The 24112-nt window shown below is 40.1% G+C and overlaps 1 protein-coding gene across 1 annotated transcript; it reads right to left on the bottom strand.

The window, feature by feature from the left end:
- Positions 1–303: 303 nt before the first annotated feature.
- Positions 304–18850, bottom strand: SLC18A1 (solute carrier family 18 member A1; the record flags this gene model as incomplete). The annotated part of the gene is made up of 15 exons (XM_083368890.1): positions 304–417; positions 822–955; positions 2066–2185; positions 2669–2732; positions 3891–3942; positions 4434–4512; positions 10074–10169; positions 11187–11247; positions 11583–11626; positions 11890–11979; positions 13596–13688; positions 15138–15221; positions 16843–16901; positions 17566–17908; positions 18709–18850. 15 exons carry the CDS (start codon positions 18848–18850, stop codon positions 304–306), a joined length of 1575 nt encoding a protein of 524 aa, XP_083225016.1.
- Between the last annotated feature and the right edge of the window lie 5262 nt (positions 18851–24112).

The raw sequence follows: 24112 nt of genomic DNA on the forward strand, positions 1-24112 counted from the left end.
TGGCCCTTTTATGACTTGTGGACTTCAACTCCCAGAATTCCTCAGCCAGCATGCCTGGCTGAGGAATTCTGGGAGTTGAAGTCCACAAGTCATAAAAGAGCCAAGTTTGAAGACCCCTGCCCTAAATAAACAGAGAGCTTACAGCCATAATATTCTGAAAGAAAGGTCTCAAAGATTCTTCTAAATTTGGTCACTCCACAAACTACAACAATGGACTTTGCCAGGAAAAAAAATACAGGATACAGTTAATAGAAGAGGATTTGGAAGAGAGAGAAAAAGGAAGAGAGAAGTGGATTCCTCTTTTTAGAAATCAGTCTCATTTTCTTCATCGCTGTTGTCTGTGAGTGGAAACTCTTGAAGTGTCTTTTGAGTGATGGAACATCTGGATTGCGTAGTACACTCCCGGCTTAGAATCGCCTGAGAGGGAAGATGGGAAGCAAAAGGCCAGCATGAGCATCACTGTCATACCCGGTGATATCAGTCTAGCATTTGTTATGGCAAGGGTCTTCAAACATGGGCCTTTTATGACTTGTGGACTTCAACTCCCAGAATTCTGGGAGTTGAAGTCCACAAGTCTTAAAGTTACCAAGGTTGAGGACACCAGCTCTATGGTCATTCTTGGGCTGGGTCTGGCATCAATCTTAAAAAGAGATTAGATAATTATTTAACAATTACAAATCATACAAATACCTTAATTATTAAGAAAATAGTTAATTATTGTCAACAATAAATAGATAAATAAACCATCCTTTGGATTTTTTTATTCCCCTTTGGAGTCAACCACCAGGAACCCATCCCTTCCCATTTTTGGCCAAACTCACAATCTTCTCCTCTTTGGCTGGGGGGCTCCGTAGAAACCAACACAGAGGCGCGTATGTGAGGTTGATGCCTGCAATGATGACCATGAGCCAAGGGAAGCCAATGGCTCTTACTAGAGCGCCCCCTGTGGAGGGACCTGTTAAAAAAATACTCGTGTTATTCTGACTAGGGAGAGTTAGCCTTAGCTTATTCAATAAAGGAGGTGGAGGAAGATGCATTTCTCTGAAATGCAGCATAGTTTTCAGGTGTTGCTGCTTACTGGCTTGTTTTTTGGCAGCAAAGGGAAAATTAAAAGGTGAGAAAGAGGGATTTAAAAAAAACTAAGTAGGTTTAGGGTTCAGGGTCCTCTCTGAGAAGAGAATCACCAATCTTAAAAAGAGTAAGTGCTGTGATCAAGAGACAGCCTCTATGCCAGGGATCTTCAAACTTGGCCCTTTTATGATTTGTAGACTTCAACTCCCAGAATTCCTCAGCCAGGCACGCTGGCTGAGGAATTCTGGGAGTTGAAGTCCACAAGTTATAAAAGGGCCAAGTTTGAAGACCCCTGCTCTAGTCTATGTAGAAGAATCAGCAAATTGGGGAGAGTTGTAAAAGTGCAGATCTCCTTTAGAAACTCATATTTGAAGCAGCTGGTAAAGATTCCATGGCTCCACTTCTGTTCTTCTGGCAGAGAGACAATGAACTAAGCACGAGGAGATCAGATTCAGTCATGGGATCAACATGGGATTGTCTTTGGGCCAATCACTCCCTCTCTGCCCAGCCTACTTTTGTGTAGGGAAATTGAAGGAAAGAGAGCACTTTCAGCTCCTGTATGAATGGCAGGATGGAACCAACACAGTAAATAATTCATAATAATTCACATGCCTCTGTCTTCCAGTAAATTGCATATTATCAATTCAAAACTTACAAACTTAGTTCTAACAAATTAAACATTCTCCCTCCCTCCCTCCCTCCCTCCGTCTGTCTGTCTCTCTCCAGTTAGAACCAGACTTAATAATGTATGCATAGACTGACTGAAATCCATTTAAAAAAGTTATCCATGATAACATTCTGTGTTGATTGGAATGAGTCTCCTCAAAGCATAACTAAATCTGGCTTTTGCTTTCATTCTTTTTCTGTCATGCACATGTTAGAAAAAGCTTATTTTTGTAAATAAACAATTAGTCAATCAGTCTCCTAGGAATTGCCAGCAAATAGATGCAACAAAAATGCAATTTACATCACCATGATGAGTATTAGCCCATACCAATTGCAAAGCCCAGGCAGAAAGCTACGTCAGCAATGGCATAGACGCTGCCATAAACAGACGTGTGGCGAAGATCCACCAAGTATCCCATGATAGGCATCATTGACGAATCCACCATGCCTGTCCCCAAAATAAAACAAAAAGATCTCGTAAGAAATAGCACTTCATCATCCCCCATTCATGTTTCATGAACAACAAGCCACGATGCTTGCAAAATATTCTCTGAGGCTGGAATGAAGAATGAAGGCTACTGCTAAGCTTGTAAGCCGCCCTGAGTCTTTGGAGAAGGGCGGGATATAAATGGAATTAAAATAAAATAAAATAAATAAATAAATGAAGTAGCCATCATAAACCATCTGAAATATACATTGTGTTCTCTTCAGTTTTCAAGCTCAAAAAAGTTACTCTTCCCCATCCCACCATAATGAAATCTTCTGCCAAGAATTAATGTGCCCATAAAATCCCTCGGCTGGGCTTGACTACAGGAAAGTTTCACTTCCTTTTGTAAAACAATTCAGCTCCGTCTGTACCTAGTAAAATTAACGGAAGATAATTGTCCTGGATTGGTTTGGGGCAGGCTACCAAGTCTTTGAAAAATCTTACCAAGGGCAAAACCAAGTCCACTATTAGGTCCAATGAGTCCATAAATATTCTGAGCCAGGGGAATCTAGGGTTATACAAGAGAAAGGGTGGATTAAGGCTCAGAAGAAGTCATAAAAGTATCTTATTTTTGATGAAAACTTCAGGCAGCAGAAATATTATATTTATATTTATTAAACTTATATACCGCCCTTCTCCCGTAGGACCCAGGGCGGTTCACAAGGCAATTAAAACAACATTACAATACAAAAATTAATAGCAATTAAAATAGATTAAATTTTCCTTGATTAAAATCTAAAACCCGTATATCTCTGATTAAAAACCCAATTACAATAAGTTAAAAAAATTAAAAAAATCCTCAGTCCTGGCCGGAAAGCTCAAAGAGCCAGGTCTTCAGGTCCCGGCGGAATGAACGAAAATCAGGGGCAGTCCTAAGCTCTACGGGTAACTGGTTCCAGAGGGCAGGCGCGCCCACAGAGAAGGCCCTCCCCCTGGGTGTTGCCCGCTGGCAATCCTTTGCCGGCGGCACCCTGAGAAGGCCCTCCCTGTGGGAGCGCACAGGATGAAGGGAACTTGATGCCGGCAGCAGGTGTTCCCTCAGATATCCCGGACCCAAGCCATTTAGGGCTTTATAGGTCATCACCAGCACCTTGAATATTGATGCAACATTCAACAGAATAAAAGCCTTTTGGAAAACCTTCAAAGTGTATTTTTTTTCTATCAGTCTTGAGGATCTCCTGGCATATCACACCTTGATATGATTTGTTTACCCATGGTTTAATAAAGCTAACTAGAGTACACAATAAATCATGGTTTCTGAACGATAATGAGTAGATTTGCATAAGACGCTAAGCAAGATAGGACACCGTCCCTTAGTTAGGTTTATGTCCTAATCAGGTCAGATTCTAGTTACTTTGAAGGAATTCACTGGACTAGACCCATGAAGGTCCGGAGAAGAAACTGGTGGCATAGGATGGAAAAATCAGACAAGAAATGGGTGAAAGATTGGGAGGAATCTTTTTTCCTTCACTTTTCAATTTTCCCATGTTTTTTCCATTGTTTACTAGTATATATCTTTTCTCATAAAATTCTGTTAGGATCCAGGCTGCCACTTCCATATCTTCTTTGAAATTCCTGTGCTACCTGCAACCTTCCTATGTTGGCAGATATTAAGCTGGCATTAGGTTTCTCCATTTCTGGTTATGCAATGTGTTGTCATACTCACACAGAGGAGGCTGACTCCTATGACCATCATCCCAATCAGTGAACACAGCCAGCTGCCAAGAAAGGCAATGAACAAACAATATCAAAAGTTCCAAAGGCTGTTTGAATGTTTCATCTTGCAAATTCAATAAAGCCATCAATACTGGGGTACCTTTCTTTGCAGAAATCAGCAATAGATTCCCCTATCAGAAGTGTCCTGAAATACCTGCAATAATTCTCTGTGGAATTCTAACCAATAGGTAGGCAGGTAGGTAGACCTTTAGGCAAGCTAAATATTGCAGGATAGATAAATAAGGGATGGATGGATAAGTAGATTGGGGTTGGATAGCTGGCCAGGGATGGATGGAGATGATAAATAGAGATAGATTGGATTGGATTGGATTGGATTGGATTGGATTGGATTGGATTGGATTGGATTGGATCCTGGTTTAATCTACATCACAAAGGAAACACTCCCCAAAATTACTCCTTTCTCCATGACAACACGTTCAAAAACTGCAACAATAGCTCAAGTACTTCAGGATTCAGAAAGCTTTTTACTTACCGCCCCATTTTATTGGCCAGTATCCCAAAGAGATTGGTCCCAATTAGATAAGAGATACTGGCAGGCAGAAAAGCTACCCCTGCAAAACAAAAGAGGACCCATTTGAAAGGAAGGCATCCCAGCATTTCAAAGCCCCTCCTGAACCTTTGCTTGGAATCCTATTGTGTACGTGGGTGTTTGTGTGTATGTACACACAAACAGATGCAACAGACATATTCTTCAATAAAAATAAGGAACCAGAGTGTCATTGCAGATTGTCCTATAAAAAAAAACTTGGTGTTCAATTGAAAATAGACAAGGTATGGAGCAAATTTCTAACAAAAGGTACTAAGCATGATGTTTCAACTCAATCTTTAGAGGCAGCATCCGGTTGCTAAGAGATAGCTACTTCCTGCCTGAACTGCAAAATGTATCTGGTGCTTCATAACATCCATTGTATTCAGAACAAGTTTCATGGCCAGGTCCTTGCAGGCATTGACCTATATTAAGCCCATCCCTTCCTCTTTTGTTTCTACTTTACACGTTGCACCAACAGAAGAGTAATTTGCTTTTCAGTTATAATTGAACCAAAATCAAATATTTGACAGGCAGTTCCTTATCATTAATTTATTCTCCCTGCAGATGACAAATGTTATCACCAGCATCTCTGTTTGCCTGAAAAATGACACTGGGCTTATATAAACTTAATCATTTGTGTTTAATTTCCTAGATTTTTTTTGTTACTTGTTTTGCAGGTCCTCTGGGGAAATTTATGTTCTTTTCATTTTGCTAAGGAACAGCAGGTTGAGCAAATTAAAAACGTACTCAGTATGTAAATGTCAGCCAACAGTGTCATCCTGATTTTATAGCATACCTTTTCAATGTATTTATATTTCCTATTGAAGACCTGTTATATATAATTATAAGGGGGTTTTTTCAGTAAAAGAACAAACAAAAGTGTTTTGATATTTATAATTGTAGATTGGAGACCCTTGAGTATGAGATGAAATATGATTCTTTTATATTAAGATGGTGCTGAAGTGCAAGTCATATCTTCCCCATCCATTGAAAAAAAACCAGTCTCAGTTATCTGAGATGCCACTTTGTGGAAGGTTTTTTTCCCCCCAATTAGTCTGCTCTAAATGTCATTAAATCTAGATCCCATTCGGCTTCCGGTTCGTGCGCGCTACACTTCCAGACATGCAGGGACAGTTTGTCTCCTGCTGTCCGTTTCTTTCTTGTTTGGAGGACCCTGAAAAGGGTCAAAAATTGCCCTGGAGGGGCGATTACCGAGAGGAGGACTTCCCTGCGATCGCGGAAGGGCAGCAGCCCTCCGCTGGAATCCAGGATCATCTCCTTTGGCCCGAAGAAGAGACCGGCCATAAAGATAGCCAATCACTAAGCCACCCCTTGCCGAAAGCCAAAAGTACTACCTAGCACTAAGAAGCAATCTGGAGGACCTGGGTGAACTTTTACCTTTCCTATTCCCTTAATCATCTTCCTGTGGGACTTTCCTGAAAATCTCCTTCCCCATTTTTTGAGAAAATGGCGAATATCTACTTTGGGAACAAATCTTAAAGCCTCAAAGTCACAAAAGAAATCCAATTAATGCAGCAAAGAATTTCAGCAATTTCAGCTGTATTTACTAAAAAGCTTTTATTTGTTGCTGGGGACTCACTATCCTATTCTCTCTTTAAACTGTGAATTAAAGAAAAAAATTTGGACTAATCCTACAAAAGTTCTATATTAATTTGGAAAAAGAAAAAGAAAAAAAACCTCTTACGTTGCATGTTATATATTATTGATGATATCTTGTGGCGAAACCTGGTACAGCAAGTAAATTTCCTTTTTCTGTTGTGAGAGCTGTCTGAATAATAGAGCTGTCCTTGAAGATAAGTGTGGGAACACCTGGCACTGAATACAATGCTTCAGGAGGTGGAAAATCTCTGACTATTATTAAAACAGCCTCCATGGAAGATTTAACTGTAAACAACAATGAAATGGATGAATACATCCCGCCACTTGATTATAAACTAATACTGGATACGATCTTGGCAATGACAGAGCAAATTAAAGCCAAGCTGCAAGAAAAATCTGACAATTTAAAGCCACCAAATCAAACTCTGACTGTAAATGAGGAAAAGATAACCCAAAACCAAACAGAAGAAGTGGAAACTAACACTAAAATAGATTTCAAAGAACAACAAAAGCAACCTACAGAAAACCTTAAAGTCCAAACTTTAATAGCAACTGCAAAACTTACAAGCCAAAAAGTAACAGCACATGAAGAAAGCAACAGCAAGAGTGAAGACACTAAAGGCCTTCAAATACACTATATTGAGAATTCAATTAATCAAATGTCAAACATAATACCAGCTACTACTTTCTACCTAACCCAGACAGAATTGGAAGAACAAAAAGATTTGACTGATTTAATGACAATTATATTATATCAACCACCAAAGACCGAACTACCAAAGCAAATATACAATGTTTACAAAGGGGACATTTTCCTTGCAAAACTGACATTTGGATACGCTCTCTGGATTTAAATAAGGGGTCTAGGAAGAAAGGAAGATACATTTGAGAATTTAAAGATACCAAGAGCGAAGTATGATTGGCACAAAAGGAAGGCAAGAGTTAGATTTAAAAGACTGAACTTGTTTCTTTTTTGGGATTCCTAAAGATAGACTATAAAAATATCTTTTTATGGATTAAGGGGAAGCTCTAAAATATCACTGATTTTACATTTAATTTTTAGATTTGTAAAGGAAATATAACTCCGAACTATATTACAGAATTTGGAATGACATATCAAAAGATGGTATTTTAATAATTGATGTACGGTTAAGATGCCTTATAGAATATTCAGTGGCTATTTTTGAACTATAGTATAGAATCTAGAATTTTATATATAAAAGATAGCATTTTAATAATTGTTGAACGGTTAAGGGAAAAATATATTTCTAATAACTGGTGATTTGCTAAGATGAAAATTTAGACTTTAATGGTAAAACATAAAAATGCTTTGTAATGAACAATATAAGTTTTGTAGACAAAAGAATTATTCTTTATTGAAATAAGGAATTGTGGGTTACCCAAAATTAAGCTTTTTTCTATATACTATAGGCTATTCTAGAATATCCTATTGCAATTAGATAAAATTTAAGAACAGGATATTGATATGGATTAGTGAAAATATATTTTGAATTTTGTTGATTGATTTAGGTTATAACTAGAAATATACTAAACGCTTATTTTCACTATGTAATCACTAAGGAAATTAGAGGGGGCATCTCTGTTGATGTAACCTGACCTATTTACAAATGGCTATTTCTTACGTATTTTAATTACCCAACCACCATATTGTTTCACATGTACATGTAAATATTAAAAATCAATAAAACTTGTTTAAAACAAAATCTAAATCCCATTCATTGCTCTTTCAATTGTTAAGCAAAATTAATACATGTTTAGTCTTTCCTTTCTCCAAGAAATTCATCCTAGTTCCACGCTCAGTATTTTTTTTTCATCTTCACTCTATAGATTAGAATTGACTAAGAAAAACCACGGTTCAGATCACTCAGTGAACACGGTGACAAGCAAGGATTTGGACCTCTGTGCAGGAAACAATGACAATTGGTGGACAAGGGCCAAGAGTTTCTGCAGGTGACTTGTCTTTTGTTTAAGAAGTTGTTGTTTTAATCAGGGTGACATGGGTTACAAATAGTGGTGGTGATCTTAATCTGTGTACACTATCCAGAGACACTGCTGTGAGATGGACAGTTTTGAAAATCACACAAACAAATTAATGTGCCATTTGGCTCAAAATCAAAGCATTGCTCCATTTTCCCCCACAGTTTATTTAGGAAGAGGGAAGCATCAGGGGGGGAAACTAGGGAAGACTGCAGCGTGGTAGATACTTGTGAATGCAAGTTGTCACTGTGGAGCTATCCACGGTCCTGAAACATCGGCTTTCTCAGCTACCCTTCGATCACTGGTGTCAAACTTGCCATGTCACCTGAACGGGTGGGCGCAGCCTCCACATGATGCAACTGGCCCACGGGGCCGTCAGTTTGACACCCCTGCCTTAGACGATTAATGCACTGCACAGAATGTTCCTTCTGGTAAGTGATCAAAGGAACTACTCAGAGTCTTATTAATTGGGGAGCCCAGATTTATTGTTTTCATTTTGTCTGAAATGGTATAGGGTTTCCTGCCTGAGCAGGGGGTTGGACTAGATGACCTCCAAGGTCCCTATTATTATTGTTATTGTTGTTGTTGTTGTTGTTGTTAGAAAATCAACATAGATGCCGCCAAAGGCATTCAGGATAAAGCAAAGATGCCATGCACAAGTGGAGCAATGCAAATATCAAGGAACATAAAAATAGGGAGAATGGATGTGGGGAAAAAATAATGGGATGGTATCACAAAACCAGGGGAGCACAGATCTAGAAAGACTATGGAGAACTTTGCCCTGCATGGATGTTGTCTCCAGGCTCAGAATGGGCATCCCTTCACCATCACCACCCCTAGTTTTTTGCTATACTCTTGAAAACAACCTCACTCATATCCCCCCTGCTGTTTTTCTGAAAGGCAAAAAAAGAAGATGGCAAGTCATCCTCACAGATCCTCCATCTTATCGAGGGTTCCTCCTGGCTGGCTTTTTAAACCGATTAGCAGCCCTCAATTGCTCTGCTAAGCCAAGGTAGCAATTCAATTGTTGTGGCAGAAAGTGTCACAGAGAAAGCATTGTTCCTCTATAAATTCAATTTCAGTGCCTTTTACAGCACAAGACAGCTATTTCATCTCATTATGCTATCTCCATGGTGGCACATAATTGCCATAGGCTGAGTCATCATCCTTCTGCCTCTAAAGAAGCATTTTCTTTGATCAGTAGGAAACTCTTCAATGGCCATAGGCCCAGATTTCACTCTTTCTTTTTCTTTCTCTCTTGACCGAATCAGCTTTCATTAACAGATGAAGGAAGACCCTCTTTTTTTTAGTTAATACTGCACTACTCGCATGCATCAGCACACATGAATCTACCTGTGCTGCTACTAAGGTGAGACTGAAGGATAAGGCAGACAGGTATGAGGCTAGGAATAAAACTGAGATCGATACGAACTCATACATGCATGAGAAAGATTACTGTGGTTTGGGCAAAGCTGCAGCCCAAACAGGAAACTTATTATATTACTTCCTGTCCAGATAAAGCTAATGGCCAACCTTCATGGACAGTTCCCATTTTGAGCCTGTTTCATATAGGAAGGAAGACACGGTTCTTCCAACTTACTCAAGGCTGATGCATCAAAAGATACAATAGAATACCAATCCCAGAGTTCCTTCCCAATTCCCACTGAATGCTTTTCATTGGGCAGAAGTGGAAATTATCTTTTTCATAAGCATTATTTTCATTTTAATTAAATATAAACAGAATTAAAACAAATCCAGATTGACCCATCTGTTAATTTTGAAGTATGGCTTTCAGCTTGCCATTCAAAGACCAAGTCTACCCCAAGGAACACAAATGGTTTCGAAGTCCTCTTGAACTTATTTTAAATATAGTGCGTATTTAGTGTAAAATTTAAACACCAAATTAATCTAAACATATTTTATCACCATCCAATTCCTATGAAAATGACTTTAAAAAAAAATTACCCAGTTGCCAATCTGGGGAGCACATGGTTTGTATCATCCAAATGGGCAAGGTAGCCTCTAAAATAGCAACTCCCATGTTTCCAAAGCAAATTGAACCTGGAGGGAGAGAAAAGATGCAGAACCTTTGTGAGTTTTCTTCCAGTTGGCAGAGCATCGGCCAGACTCCCACCCCGATTACAGGGTGCAGCTGAGAGCATCACATCTGAAGAAAGGCATGGGGAAAGTAAAACATAGATGGAAAGAAAGGCTATGATGGAATGATTGGGAGACTGGAGGCCAATGACAAGGGATGGGAGGGAACGGAATGTTCTTGGACTTGTAAAACCCCAAGTGACGGTGGACATGATAGCACCTATTGAGTAACTGAAGGGGTATCCTAAAGCAAAAGGCCAAGAAATGCAGCCACTGCTTAGCCCAGGAGGGCAGATGTAAAATATGAAATAATGCCTTTCAGGCAGAGAGAATTTTAGGAAGGACTTCCTTCAAATTCTTCTGTTAGTTTGACAATGGAGCATAGGCTGAGCTCACGTTTCTTGGATGTGGTTGAATGAGAAGTTGGACAGCAATTAATTTGGAAGTCCGCAGTATATGCAATGACCTAATACGGTTAGATGGGAAGAATCAGGACCATAAGTTAAGTTGCGGTAAAGAAGCTGTATTGCTCAACCCTATACACAAGAATCTAGTCAACTAACGTTCAGCACTAAATTAGTACTAGATAAGAGTCAAGAGAATTCATGACGAGTCGGATGTAGATCGTTTGTGGTAACAAAACAACTCTAGGCTGATAACTCGCTTAGCTCTGCCCCCGGCTCTGCCTGCTCTTCTCCTACAAATACCCTCTTTAGACTCTCTGATTTGCTGCATGGGACGATAGAAAGACTAGGGTGCGTTTTGCTTGGAGAGGTGTAAAACCATCTTCAACTACACGGTAGCCAGCCATGCGTTTGTGCTGTGTTGTTCCAGCAGGCAGGACCAGAAACAATAAGCAATGGTGGTGCTGATCAGAAGAACCTTTCCTAAACCCACCTCAGTTCCACAGAAGCTAAGTTTAGAAGACAGGTATTGCATCCTCAAAAACCAAACACCCATAACAGAGGCAAGAAAACTTACCTGCTGCGATCAAAATATAGGGGTCCCACAACAAGGTCAACAAGGAGGCTCCTTTGATGCTCTGGAAAATACAAAGAGGAAACAGAAGTGCTTCAGAGGAAGACATTATGTTGGTGGGGTGTTTTTGTTTTTGTTCTGCAAAAAAAAGAGCCTGCTTTTCAAGCAGCTTTCCGAGTTCCTATATTCAAGTAAAATGCTTGCTTTGCTCTTGCTTTTATAGCTCCTGTTGCGATATTTTAGATTATTCTTTTTTAAACCATCATTTTATTTTGCATTGGGGGGGGAAACAGAAGTAAACAGATGTGTAGATCCTTTGCATCAACAAGTAGGGTAAAAAAATATATATTTTAGTACATATGTGAAAGAAAAAAAAATGAATGGGTATTTTTGCCCTACCTCGGGTGAAATCTTGGTTGGATGCAGGATACAAAGCTGCAAAGCTAAAACAGAAATGTTATTATTTCGGGCTTGGAAATATCCTTCCATCCTTCCTACTAATTATGTTGAACCTTACTTCCCGTTCCCTGCTTCAGTAGCTCAGTTCTCCCTTGACTCTGCCCTCTCCTTAGGATGTTTTCTGAGAAGTAAGCCCCACCATGCTTGGTGGTGTTTATTTCACAGAAAAATTGGCAGCTGGAGCCGTCCTTTTCAGCTTAATGATTCAAGGTGGGCCCTGACCCGACCACTTCAAAGGATGACTTACCTCCATCTAAGAGAGCCAAGACTGCCAGGATCAGAAAAGGAGATGATTTCCCAACAAACTCATACATCACACTTCCAAATGGAGCTCCCACTGCAAAGAAAACACATCAGCAGGGCTAGTATGAAAATACGCATAATAAACACAAATCTATGAAGATAGTGCTGTGCAGGTTCTGAGGTTTTGCTTGATTAAACAAATACAGGAAACCAGAATTTGCCTTTAAGCTTTACGTTTTTATTCAGCTGAACAAAGACGGGCTCCTCTAAAAGAGAGAAGCCCCGGATGACAAGAAATCCTGGTACTGATTCCTTCTGATTACATGAGCAATCCACCCAGCAAAGCTGACACACACAAGATAAAGATTTCACCCAATAAGTCCTGCACACTGTAGGTAAGAAGGGAGAAAGCAGAAGTAGCTAAAAATGTTCCCTTTGGGGTGTTTCCCTAAAGGCATCGAACGTTCCCGGTGGGTTAGGACATTGGGTGTTTCCTTGCTGTCCTTTTGTGATTTATTGGGTCAACAATAAATCACTTTGCATTTGGGGTTATTTGCTTGGTAAACGGTTCTTTTCCTGCTTCATTTCTCTTTTACACACAGTCCAACCCCTTTTTTATTTCCAATAGAATCATACTATAAAAACACACCTCCTTTGTAGGATGTGATGGAACTTGACCATAAAACTCATCAACTTCCTTGTCTTCTGCATCAGTGGATAACTTAGGCAAGGGTTGTCCACAAAGTCTACCTGATAGTATTTGGCCATGGATTGCAATTATAGCCAAGAACTGTCTTTTCTACAGTGTATCCTTTCCGACAATCGAAGCTACAATGTTCCTTCTTTGTTGTCACTGTTGTTGTGCTGTGTAGTAAACAGTCTGAACTTCTGACTAAATGTTTCCAGCTCCAATCTATTTCAGTTCATTGATACCTGTCAGTGCGTGGTCAATTCATTTTATCTTTGACTGTGTTGAACTTCCCCATGTTCATGCTTCTAACATTCCATGTTCCCACGTGAATTCTGGTTTTGGATGGCTTGGATTTTCTCTTCCTGCATATCAACATAGCCCTACCAGAGTCACCTTATCAGTGAGATGGGCAGCATATAAATTTAATAAACAAATAGATAAAAACATCGCCAACAATATGCATCATAAACACCACTAATACTCCAAAAGAACTTCAGCTGCTCCACAGTAGCGTGGTGAGCATCATCCAATATATTGTCCAGGAATTTAGTTTTCTTGGTCAAATACAGGAATAGTTTATCACTGAAAACGATGCCTTTGCTATTATCACTAAGGTGGTGACCTTCCAGTATCCTCCTATATCCTTGCCACTCAATATCCCTGCTTGTGTTTGGGGTGGAACTACAGTGAGCTTCATGCTTTGGGTGACCTTATTAGGAGTATCTACTCTTGAGGTACACTCCAATGTTCTTCACTTGTTCTCTTCCAGGAATGCTGAGCGATACAGTAATCCATAGGAGGTCGTGCTTACATGCAGACACCTATTTGGATGTACAGCAAATCTACGTTTTTCCAGTTTAGCTATTGGGAAATGTCCTACTTGCTACCAGAGAACTACAGAGCAAGCCAACTGAACAATGAACAGAGTCCTAAATGGAAGTAGCTGGGGAGATACACCAGAGTGAGCTCTGCGTGAGTTCCTCGATGGCCTAAACAATATTAAGTGTACATTTACTCACCAAGCACTCCCAATGCCAGACCTCCCAATGCTATTCCCATTGCTTTTCCCCTCTCACAGTCATCGGGATACACGCTTGCAAGCATCCCCAGTCCTGCAGGCAGAGACAGAGCAAAGCCAATCAGTTCTGAGTTGCTGGAAAAAGCCACAGGCATGGGTTAGGGTTAGCGTTATTGCACTGTGCATGTCAGGACCCACCCCAAACCACGTCTTAGGAAGACAAAATCCTTGGAGTCAAATCTATTCCAAAAAGAATCTTTACTATGACATGCTTGGTTGTAGAAACGAGACAGGACTTAATATTATTCCACGAAGTAAACCCTTATAAAGAGTTCCCGGTTTAACCCCCCCTTAACCCCCATTTGGTCAGTCCCCCATCCTTCCTCTCGTATCCTCCATCTCGTGGGAAAAAGGAACTTAGGACCCTTCATGTTTATTGCTGTCTTCCGTGACAAAAACCAGATGCTAGCCCCCCCCCCTTTTGTTTCCCCAGTTCGAACAGCTTCTCCTTTCCTTTGAAATGCCTATTGCCGGTTCAATACACATCCATTCTCTTCTCTTCGGGAGATGGCAGAATCCATGGAATGATGTTGGAAACATTCCATTTATGAATAGGATATAAATGGATTCTGACAGTGCAGAAGTGAAAGACGGAAGCCACCTATGAGACGTTGTTTATGGGATTCTTCTTTTCCCCTGTTTTTCCCCACCAGCTGTTGTGGAAGCTGTCGTTTCATCTGTGATCAGGGAGAAAGCACGCTCCCCCCCCCCCAATGTTGAAGGTTTTCTTTTCTTTTTTTATTTATTTCTTTTTTTTAATTGCCACAAACTTTTCAACTCATTTATAATTTCAGCATCGCTCCCTTTACCCCAAGATGTAAATATAGAAATTATACCTTGCCGGAGGCATCTCCTTCTTGGTCCCTTATTTGAGAACAAGGAAGGCTGTTTATTAGAGTGAATGAGATCTTTGGTCATCCAGCTAAGTGACGTGAATAGCAATAATCCAGCCTGGCAACTTTCCTGTCCATCGCCGGAGACACCAAACTTAAACAAGGACTTTCACTTTCAAGATGTAAAGAGGGACTATCTTTTCCCCAGTTACAACCTCCTAACCCATCACAGTGGGAAGGCACTGTTGCAGGCTTAATGGAGCCTAGAAAACAGGGCTTTCTCTGTAGTGGCTCCTTCCCTTTAGAATATCATTTCCCCCAGAAATAAGGTTGGTTCTCTCCTTGCTACTTTTCTAGAAGGCCCTGAAGACCTGGTTTTGTCAGCCAGCCTGGCGACTCCAGGTTGATTCGGAGCTGGTTGGCTTGTATGGCTTGTATGATCATGTTTGCAGTGAGGAGTGGGGACTTCTGGAGGTTTTGTATTGTGGATTTTTAATGCAACGTGCTGCCTGGAGACACCATGTATGAGTTGGACAGCCGCATAAATCTATTTAATTAATAATTACATAAGTGCCTCCTGGCAATCCAGGATGTTGTCCCAGCTGTGCAAGATTTGTGGCATTGCCAGTAATACCTGCCAGTATGTTTACCTGCAACAGATGAGCAGGCAGAACCAAAGCCTTGCAGGGCTCGAGCGATGAACATCAAGGTGTAACTCCTGGAAAAAGCAAACACTAAAGGAAGAAAAAGGTGCAGAATCGGATTACTGGAATTATGCACGCTTTGTGGGGGGGGGAAGGACTTTTGGCGAGAACTTCAATGCCTTGTTGCTAAATGATTGCACTTCGTCAATTGGTCTGTTTTAGGCCAAAGCAATTCATGAACCTCTCAATACCTTTATGTGTGCCAAAACCTGCATTTTTCAGATTTTGTTTTTTACAATGTTCGGAACAAAGCAAAAGAGTTATACAAAAGGAAGTAAGAATGAAAATGTATTACATTAGGGGAAGATTACTTGCAAGAAGTGTTATATAGGGGGGAAAATACATACAGCAATGCAGATGAGAAGAAATGCATAGGCTGGAATTTTCATGTAGAGTTTCTGAAAATAAATCGATGGAAGCCTAAGCCAACACTGATTTTATATTGGGAAATGAGAAGTAAAGCAGAAACTGATAGTTATCCATTCACATCAATAAGACTAATTGAGTAATAACAGTCATTTGTAAAATAACAAACATTTAAAGACAGAAAGGACATTGAAATTCTGGTTACATATTTTATTGAATTATATTGGACAAATATCAAGATGAAGCAAACTGAGCTGTTCTAATATTTTAATCCCCCAGCATCTCCAGTCCATATAACTAAGGTGTAAGATATTAAGGGGCTGGAGACCAAAATATTTGCAGGACGCTAGATTGCCTGCCCCAGAACCAAAACCAATATTATTCCAGGAACATAGTACCATGGGACTAGAAGAGGTTTCAAAGGTCCTCTAGTCTAGTCCAATCCCCTGCACAAGGCAGGAAACCATTATACCATCCCAAATGATTGCCCATTGTCTTCTTAAAAACCTCCAGTGATGGAGCACCCAAAATTCCAGGAGGCAAACTGTTCCACTGATTAATTGTTCTCACTCTCAGAAAATTCTTACTTCTAAATTGGATCTATCCTTAACAAGCTTCCACCCATTATTTCTTGTCCTGCCCTGTGGTGCTTCTCGGTGACAGCCCCCCCCCCCCAAGTACTGGAAGACATTATCATCATGGTGACAAACCTATGGCACGCAGAGCCCTCTCTGTGGGCACGCGCGCCGTCGCCCCAGTCCTAGGCCTTCAGCTGGGTTTTATAAAACCTTTTCGCTTTAGGCCTCTGACGCCATGTACCCCCACCCCAAAAAAAGTTTCAATTAATCAACTTCTCGTGGGGAAAAAAAGTTCTCGCAAAGTTGGAATTGACTGATTGAACTTTTTAGTCCCACCCAGTCTGCAGCTACCACTGCAGCCACACCCACCCAATTGGCCACGCCTACTCAAAGGGCCACACCCACCCAGCACCCGATGATACATAAGTGGGTTTTGGTTTGCAGTTTGGGCACTCGGTCTCTAAAAGGTTTACCATTACTGCATTATCATGTCCCTCCTGATTCTTCTGTTAGGTAGGTTAACTAGATCTAGCTCCCTCAACTATTCATCATACGATTTAACCTCTAAAATTAAAAAAACCGGCTTCTGTATTATTCGCATCTCTATTGGATGGGATAAACAAAGTACTGTTGTATTCTGCTCCCATATGTAGAGCAAATCCGGCAACATTGGAAGAGACACATGTTGTGTAGGTGTTCATACTTACAGAGCGTAGAGATGAACATAATAACAAATCCAAGAAACATGGGGATATGGTATCCTATCCTACAGGAACCCAAAAAAAAAGATTTTGAGTTCACTGTCGAACACAAGCTACTTCACAACATTTCTTGAACGACGGGGAGTAAGGAGGAAACAGAAGATTTTCCACTATGTGTCTGAACACCCATCTTAGTAGGGGACACGATTTTCATTTCCTGAAATCCTTAGGTTGATCTAATATCAGATCAAATATGGTATTGGAGATGCTTTAAAACATCAGGTGGCAGTTGCCTCCTTTAGTTGCTATTACGCATGTCTTCTGACTCTCCTAACTATTGTGACTCATCATAGGTGCCCTATTGCAAATATGGCAACTGTAACAGGCTTAAGAAGTATTCTTGAGAAATAGGAAGAAAAGCTGCAAGATAATGGGCAGAAATGTAATTTGAAAAAGCATCTCAGACAGAACTCTCCCCCCCCGTTAGTTTTCGCTAAGATAACAGGAAGGTGCTGAGAAGACTTCAGAATTGGCAAGACTTCAGAATTGACTTGCCATTGTCTGCTTTCTGAGAATGAGTGACTGCCCTAAGGCGAGACTAGAACTCAGAGCTTCCTAGTTTCTAGCCCAGGCCAAACTGGCTCTTACTGGATGTTTGGAAAGTTTGCAAGTTGAGTGTGTTGCACTACAGAAAGTCTTCCTGATTGGTTTGTTTAAAAGCTGACCTACCTGTTGGTCAAGGGTCCCACAAAGGGATTTGCTAGGAGCTGCATCAAAGCTTTTGAGGCAAAGAGCAGCCCAACGCGAACATTTTCATCTGAAAGAGAGTCCGTTCTATCTGTACAGCTGTGGTTCAAGGCATCCATGGGGAAATGATGAGCAACCGTTCCTTCTTGGCTCCCAGTGACACTGGCTAGAGCATCGTGGCTTGAGACTGTCATTGTGCTATTGTCATAGTCCAAGAAACCCAAGGCAGAGGGATCAGCTGAGAAAGGCACAGGAACTGTGGCCCGAATTGCAGAGTGGCTGATATTTTTGTGTGAGGCATATAGAAATGAAGGGATGATTGGCACTAAAAGAAAGAAAAAAGTGAGGCAATATTTGTCCTGCAAAAACATGTTTTTAGCTTTGGCTTAAATGTATTGCCTTCTGCCTTCTACCAACTGTTTTTTTTTTTTAATCTGGGAACACAAACACATACAGCGGAGTGTCCAACCTTAGCAATTTTAAGACTTGTGCATGTCTGGCTGGGGAATTTTGGGGGCTGAAGTCCACCAGTTTTAAAATTGCCAAGGCTGGCCACCCCTGACATACACACTCAGAATATTCCAGGGCAATCTGATTAGGTTTGGGGTGATGGCAGTCAAATACTGTCTAAGCATGCCGATAAGTTGAAAACCTTAAATGCCAAAATGCACCCCCAAAATTGGGTTTGGCTTATATACAGATGGGCTTATCCACAAGCACATATGGTGGCACATCTACACTACCCATATTTCCCATATATACTTGCATATAAGCCCATCCACAGATAAGCAGACTCTTGAATTTTTAACCAACATACTGTACTATGATAAATGTGGCTTGGCATGTCTGCCTATACACGAGTATATACGGTAACTAATAAGGTATCTGCTTATACATAACATGAACATATACGGCAACTAATATTACTCCCACTGGCAGCCATATTATTTTTCCCAGAATGCCCTCGAATGATATATCAGGAAATTTCTGGGTAAATTGAATGGCTACTACTAAGAGGTAGTAGCTCTTGCAGTGAGGGAAAGCACTATACGGTAACAGCGACATAAAAGCCAGCACATTTAATTAAACTCCAAAGAGGAATGAGCAAACCAAAACAGCACATACCCACAACTGTGAAAAGCATATTGTCTACTAGCAGAGCCACAAACACAACCAGTAAAACCAATTTCCGGGATTCTCTTCCCTCTTTTAACCAGAGCCACAGGGAGCATTCAGTTGCTAGTTTAGGAAAGAGCAGAATCTTCATTTTCTGAGTTTCTTTTTATTGCTCCTTAGAATTGAATTTTTTGTGTATCCTGTAAGAGAAAGGTTTTAGCAAAATGTCCACTCACACTCCAGCATCAACAATATATTTGAAAGGAGAGTTCCAAAATCGACTGAAGGACAACCTATTTTTGAAACTAATCACAAAGCACAAAACTACATGAAAACTTTCCGGAAATGTTTATCAAGGACGTTAAAAAAAAATCTTGCATATTATTTTGTGCCGGTGAGTTGAATAAATAAAGTTGTAGACCTAACAGGGATATTGATTCCACAAACTCTCTGCAGATATCCGGACTGCTCTCTCACCCAGTTTTCCAAAATGGAAAATGAAAAAAGACAACAGAAAAGTCTGCCAGTCAACAGCTGCTCTCTTTACCTCTGATCCAAGTTATTGTGAAACATCCTTATAAAAGTCCAAAGTGATACCTGAGAGAATCTTCTGAAAAGAGCACATTAGAAGACAAAAGTGGAAAAGTAAATATACATACCTGAATGATTGCTGAAGTATCATTTTAGACTAGTCTACTTATTCTGGATCCTGAAAGAACATGGAACATCACCAAAATATGTGTGTTTTTAAAAACTTAACTAACAATAAGAAGCTTGAATTTCAGCTTTTGCCTTCTTTGGTTGGTCTGGTATGAATCAAACAGTATTATAGCCAAGTACACACTTACAAATATGCACTCATACATACACATTCATATTATTGTTTCTTGGATCTTTGGTGCAGTATGAATTGAAAACCTTTTAGCACCAAGCAGTTAGCAGAGGCTTATTCTTTTAGGTTTGATCAACCCCTCCAAAGTTACAAGGGGCAATCACTGGTCTTCTCCATCATCACAATTTACAAAACATTCAGTCAGAGAAGAATCTCTATAGAGCTTGAAAGTTTGCACGCTAGTTGTGCCAAATTAACTCAACTTACTGCACTGTCCTGACATGGCCTTTCTTTAAAGAAGGGCTCTAGTAAACACAAGGGTGTCTAGAGTTGAACAACGTAAAAGCATTCTCTTTGAATGAGATTTGTTTTTTTAGAAGTTTCATAATATTACTCAAAGGGAAGTGAGAGAAGTTAGTACAACTCACTGGATTTGAATTTATGCAGTTGTCAAATTGCACTTTTAATCTTCCTTCCTTCCTTCCTTCCTTCCTTCCTTCCTTCCTTCCTTCCTTCCTTCCTTCCTTAATTTAAGGCTTCAGACTGTAGTAGCTTCATCATTTTTCATCCAGTCATACCTCTCAATGTTGAGAGAAAAAAGAGAGTCCTTACCATTCTTGAATATATCACTGTTTGTCTTCCTGGTGCTTTCTCACAGTGTTCAGAAAATGCTTCACCGAGTAAATGTAATATTCCTTTTTATCTGAAGAGGATATGAGGATTTCTTGACCAGGAAGGCATAATTGATAGCTCAAACATGCCCCAATCAGCTCAGCAGCTTCATCTGCGTCAAAGCCAGGGAAACAGGTGGTAGACTACTGAGATTGTTGGTATCAAGAGCCACCTGAAAAGTACCCAATTTTAAATTCAAGGTTTATCATTCAAAAGTACACACTTCTCAAAGAGGGACAGATGACAAAAATCCCAATTCCCACAGGAATGTATAGGGGAATCTGATAATCTTCCCTGTACAATATTCCTCCCTTAGATCTTCTTTCTAAATATTTCTAGAAAAATCTCTGATTTACAGAATTGAAGGAAACTGAACAGTCTTTTCTTAGACATTCTAGGCTAGGAGAAGGAAAAGTTCTCCAGAAACTGATGAGTTACCACTTCTAGTTGTCTCAAATCATCAGCTGAGAAGGCAGTAACCTTTGTCCCCTCCAGTCTTTGAACTATAGAAGTCCAGCTGGTGCTGTAAAGTAAACAACCCCCCTCTTCCCTTTAGAGTCTTGGTGGAGCAGTGGGCTAATGCCTCCTTAAGTAACACCAGCTGCCTGCAATTAGTGCAGGTTCAAGTCCCACCAGGCTCAAGGTTGACTCAGCCTTCCATCCTTCCGAGGTAGGTAAAAATGAGGACCCAGATTGTTGGGGGCAATAAGCTGACTTTGTAATAATGACGCTTGGGGGTGTGTGAAAGCCCTAATAAGCAGGCATATACATAGAATGAAGGCTACTGCTAAGCTTGTAAGCCGCCCTGAGTCTTCGGAGAAGGGCGGGATATAAATGGGATTAAAATAAAAATAAACTAAAATAAAATATTTATACTGCTCACTCTGCACTACTGCTGTACATAAAAGGTTCTCTAGGACCCTAAGAATTCACTTCTGATTTAGGTCATTCCCCCCTTCCCTCCCCACCTCTTTTTCCTTTTGTGGTTTTGTTTGCTTTAGACCAGATGTTCCCAACCAGGGGCGCTCACACCCCCTGGGGGTGGAAGACAATATTCCAGGGGGTGCAGAAACTATAAAATTATAGTGTATATGCATAATTTGGTTGCTGTTATTTCGAACCTTTGTAAGGGGTGCGAGAATATATCAGAAGCATTCTAGAGGTGCGGGGTATAGAAAAGGTTGGGAGCCACTGCTTTAGACTGTAAACGCAGAGATGGCCTTTTCCCCTCTCCATTCTTTTATGAACTAAATCCAGAAAAATAGAGAGAGAGAAAATAGACCCAATTATAAAGAAAAAAGCTAAAATTGCTTTAAATTTGCTTTTTTAAAAATACAGGCTGCATATTCATAGACATAAACAGCTAAGTTATATTGATAAATTATTGTGCTGTAAATTGATGGTAACGTCAAGGCGTACTGGTTGAAGAGTAGGATAGAAATGCTTTGAATCAATCATTTGAAATCCCCTTACCTGGGGTGGAGGGGGACAGGCTGTGCAATAACTGCCTTTAACCCAATGTACCCTGAAAAAGGGTAGCACTGTCATTGCAAATTATATTAGGAGCCAGACATTGAACTGCAATCTCCTGGGCTGCTGTTATTACTCAGATATTGGATTAGATAAGAGTCATAAGAATAATAAACCTCTGAAGAACAAACACACTGTTATAAATTGTAGACGAATGTGAAAGATAACCTGAAAGATGACAGCCCATCTGCCCATACAGAGGAACTACATAAATTAAAGTGAGGGAGGAAATGAATTTGCCAAGAGAATCATATCTAAACGTATCCTGCTGATACTGTACATAAGCTGGGTTGCTCCACAGGAGAAGCTGCATTTGAAAGAAACAAAATCATGGCTTATATTATATATTTTTCCATCTGCAGGAAAACGGATATGGTTGTCGTGTGAACCTTACGTGCAGTTGCTGTTGATAGGCAGATCTAACTTCCCTACCTAACTCTCCGATTTGCTCCAGGAATTGTGTACAGCACTTCCTTTTCATCCTTTCCCACATCAGCCTAGGGTTAGATTGGGCTGAAAGAGAATGATTCATCTTAGGGTAACATTATGGGAGTAATTAATACATTTGCACGAAGGGGGATTAGACAGTATTGGGTTTTTTGTGTTGTTGTTCAGTCACTAAGTCATGTCCAATTGTTTTCAACCCCATGAGCCAGGACACACTAGCCCTCGCCCTGTCCTCCACTGTCTCCTGAATTTGCACAAATTCATGTTCATTGCGTCAACGACACTGTCTAACCATCTCCTCCTCTGCAGTCCTCTTCTGCTTTTGCCTCCCATCTTTCCTGACATTAGGGTCTTTTCCAATGAGTCTTCTCATTAGGTAGCCAAAGGATGTGAGCCATTCAGTAACTGTCCTTCCAAAGAACAGTCGGGGTTGAATAGTGTGTCTAATTTTTGTCTAATAAAAACAGAAAATATTTTTAAAATGAGTTATATTAATACTCAGTAATCATTGTGTTATTCTAATTAACTATTAACTACATACATATACATAAACATAAACTTATGCCAGTTCCTACAGAACCTGTTTTTGTAAAAAAAAAAATGTTAAATTCAATTTAGTAACATTTTTTTAAAAAAGCTATTGCTCCAAGTTGGAAAATAATAAAACGGGTGAAAGAAATCCTTTGTGCAGATCAGTTATGCAACATCCAATAGCTCCACTTATTATGATGATGTTTGTGTATTTAAAAAAATAAATAAATTATGTAGTCTGGTTCAATAATAAGGAAAAAGAGAGAGGAAGAATGAGGACCCATCATAAGTCACTTTTCCAGTGCCATTGTAAATACAGTTGTAAATTGAGGACTATCTATATTTTTCAGACTGAAAGCATGAATATTTATTCCATCAGGACACAGTTGTGAGTCTGCAACATACACATATTAATCACCCCTCCAGAGGAAGAGGTGGATGACAGTTAGATAGTTGTCCATCTGCAAATTAAGGGAAGTAGGATGATGCTTCATCCTTTCCTTTTATGAATTTGTAACATTGAAGAATTCTACTTGAGTGGATCAAGCCTACAGCTAGAGATCTAAAGGCCTGCGTTGAATAGAGAAACTCCTAAGTTCAATTCCCATCTTCCTCAAGAAAGTTCCCTATCTAACTCCATTCAAAACATCCTTCTCAACAGATACAGCACCCCATATATATAGCGAAGTAGATCTTCGTTATGACTGCTCATCAGGATGAGCGTTATATTGCAATGTTTCTGAAAGGCTTCAAGTGGATGGCTTTAGGAAGCAATATTGACTGATACAGCCCAGTGGGGTAACCTAGCATAAGGAAGCTTTGTAAACCTATTTGCTTCCACTCACTGCTGAATGACGTTGAAAAAGGCATAGTTTTGTACAGGTGTGCCCAGCTAAAGAGGAGGCAAAACACGAGAGAAAAGACCTTGTTCCTTGTAGCCTTTACTTTTAATGCTAGCTACAGTAGGAATTTATTAGCAATGGAGATGTCAGTCTTTCCTCACTTGGCAAAGGGAAAACTCTTTTGAGATTTCCAAGGACAAAAAGACTAAGAAAAGTATATGCTGTCAAGACATTATGAAAGAATTTCAGTGATTGCTATGTATCAAATATGAACCTTATTTGTATTCTACTTTTTATGCTGCTTTCTCCTGCTGGGCAAATGCAACAGACTCAGTGACCTTCTCTTCACCCACTTTCCATCTGTCTCTTGATTTGATGTCAGGCTATTTACTTTTGTTTACTAGCTCTCAGGACAAAAATGTGCTCTGTGCTATCTCTTTGAAACAGTTTTCCCAAACCCGATAAACTCCCATCAGCCCCAGATAACAAGGTCTCTGGATACAGTAGAAGTCATTGTCACTGCTTGCTCTAAGATACTGCAGTCACTGCAGTATCCTGC

This window comes from Vipera ursinii (assembly GCF_947247035.1).
Source record: "Vipera ursinii genome assembly, chromosome: 8".
Lineage (NCBI taxonomy): Eukaryota > Metazoa > Chordata > Lepidosauria > Squamata > Viperidae > Vipera > Vipera ursinii.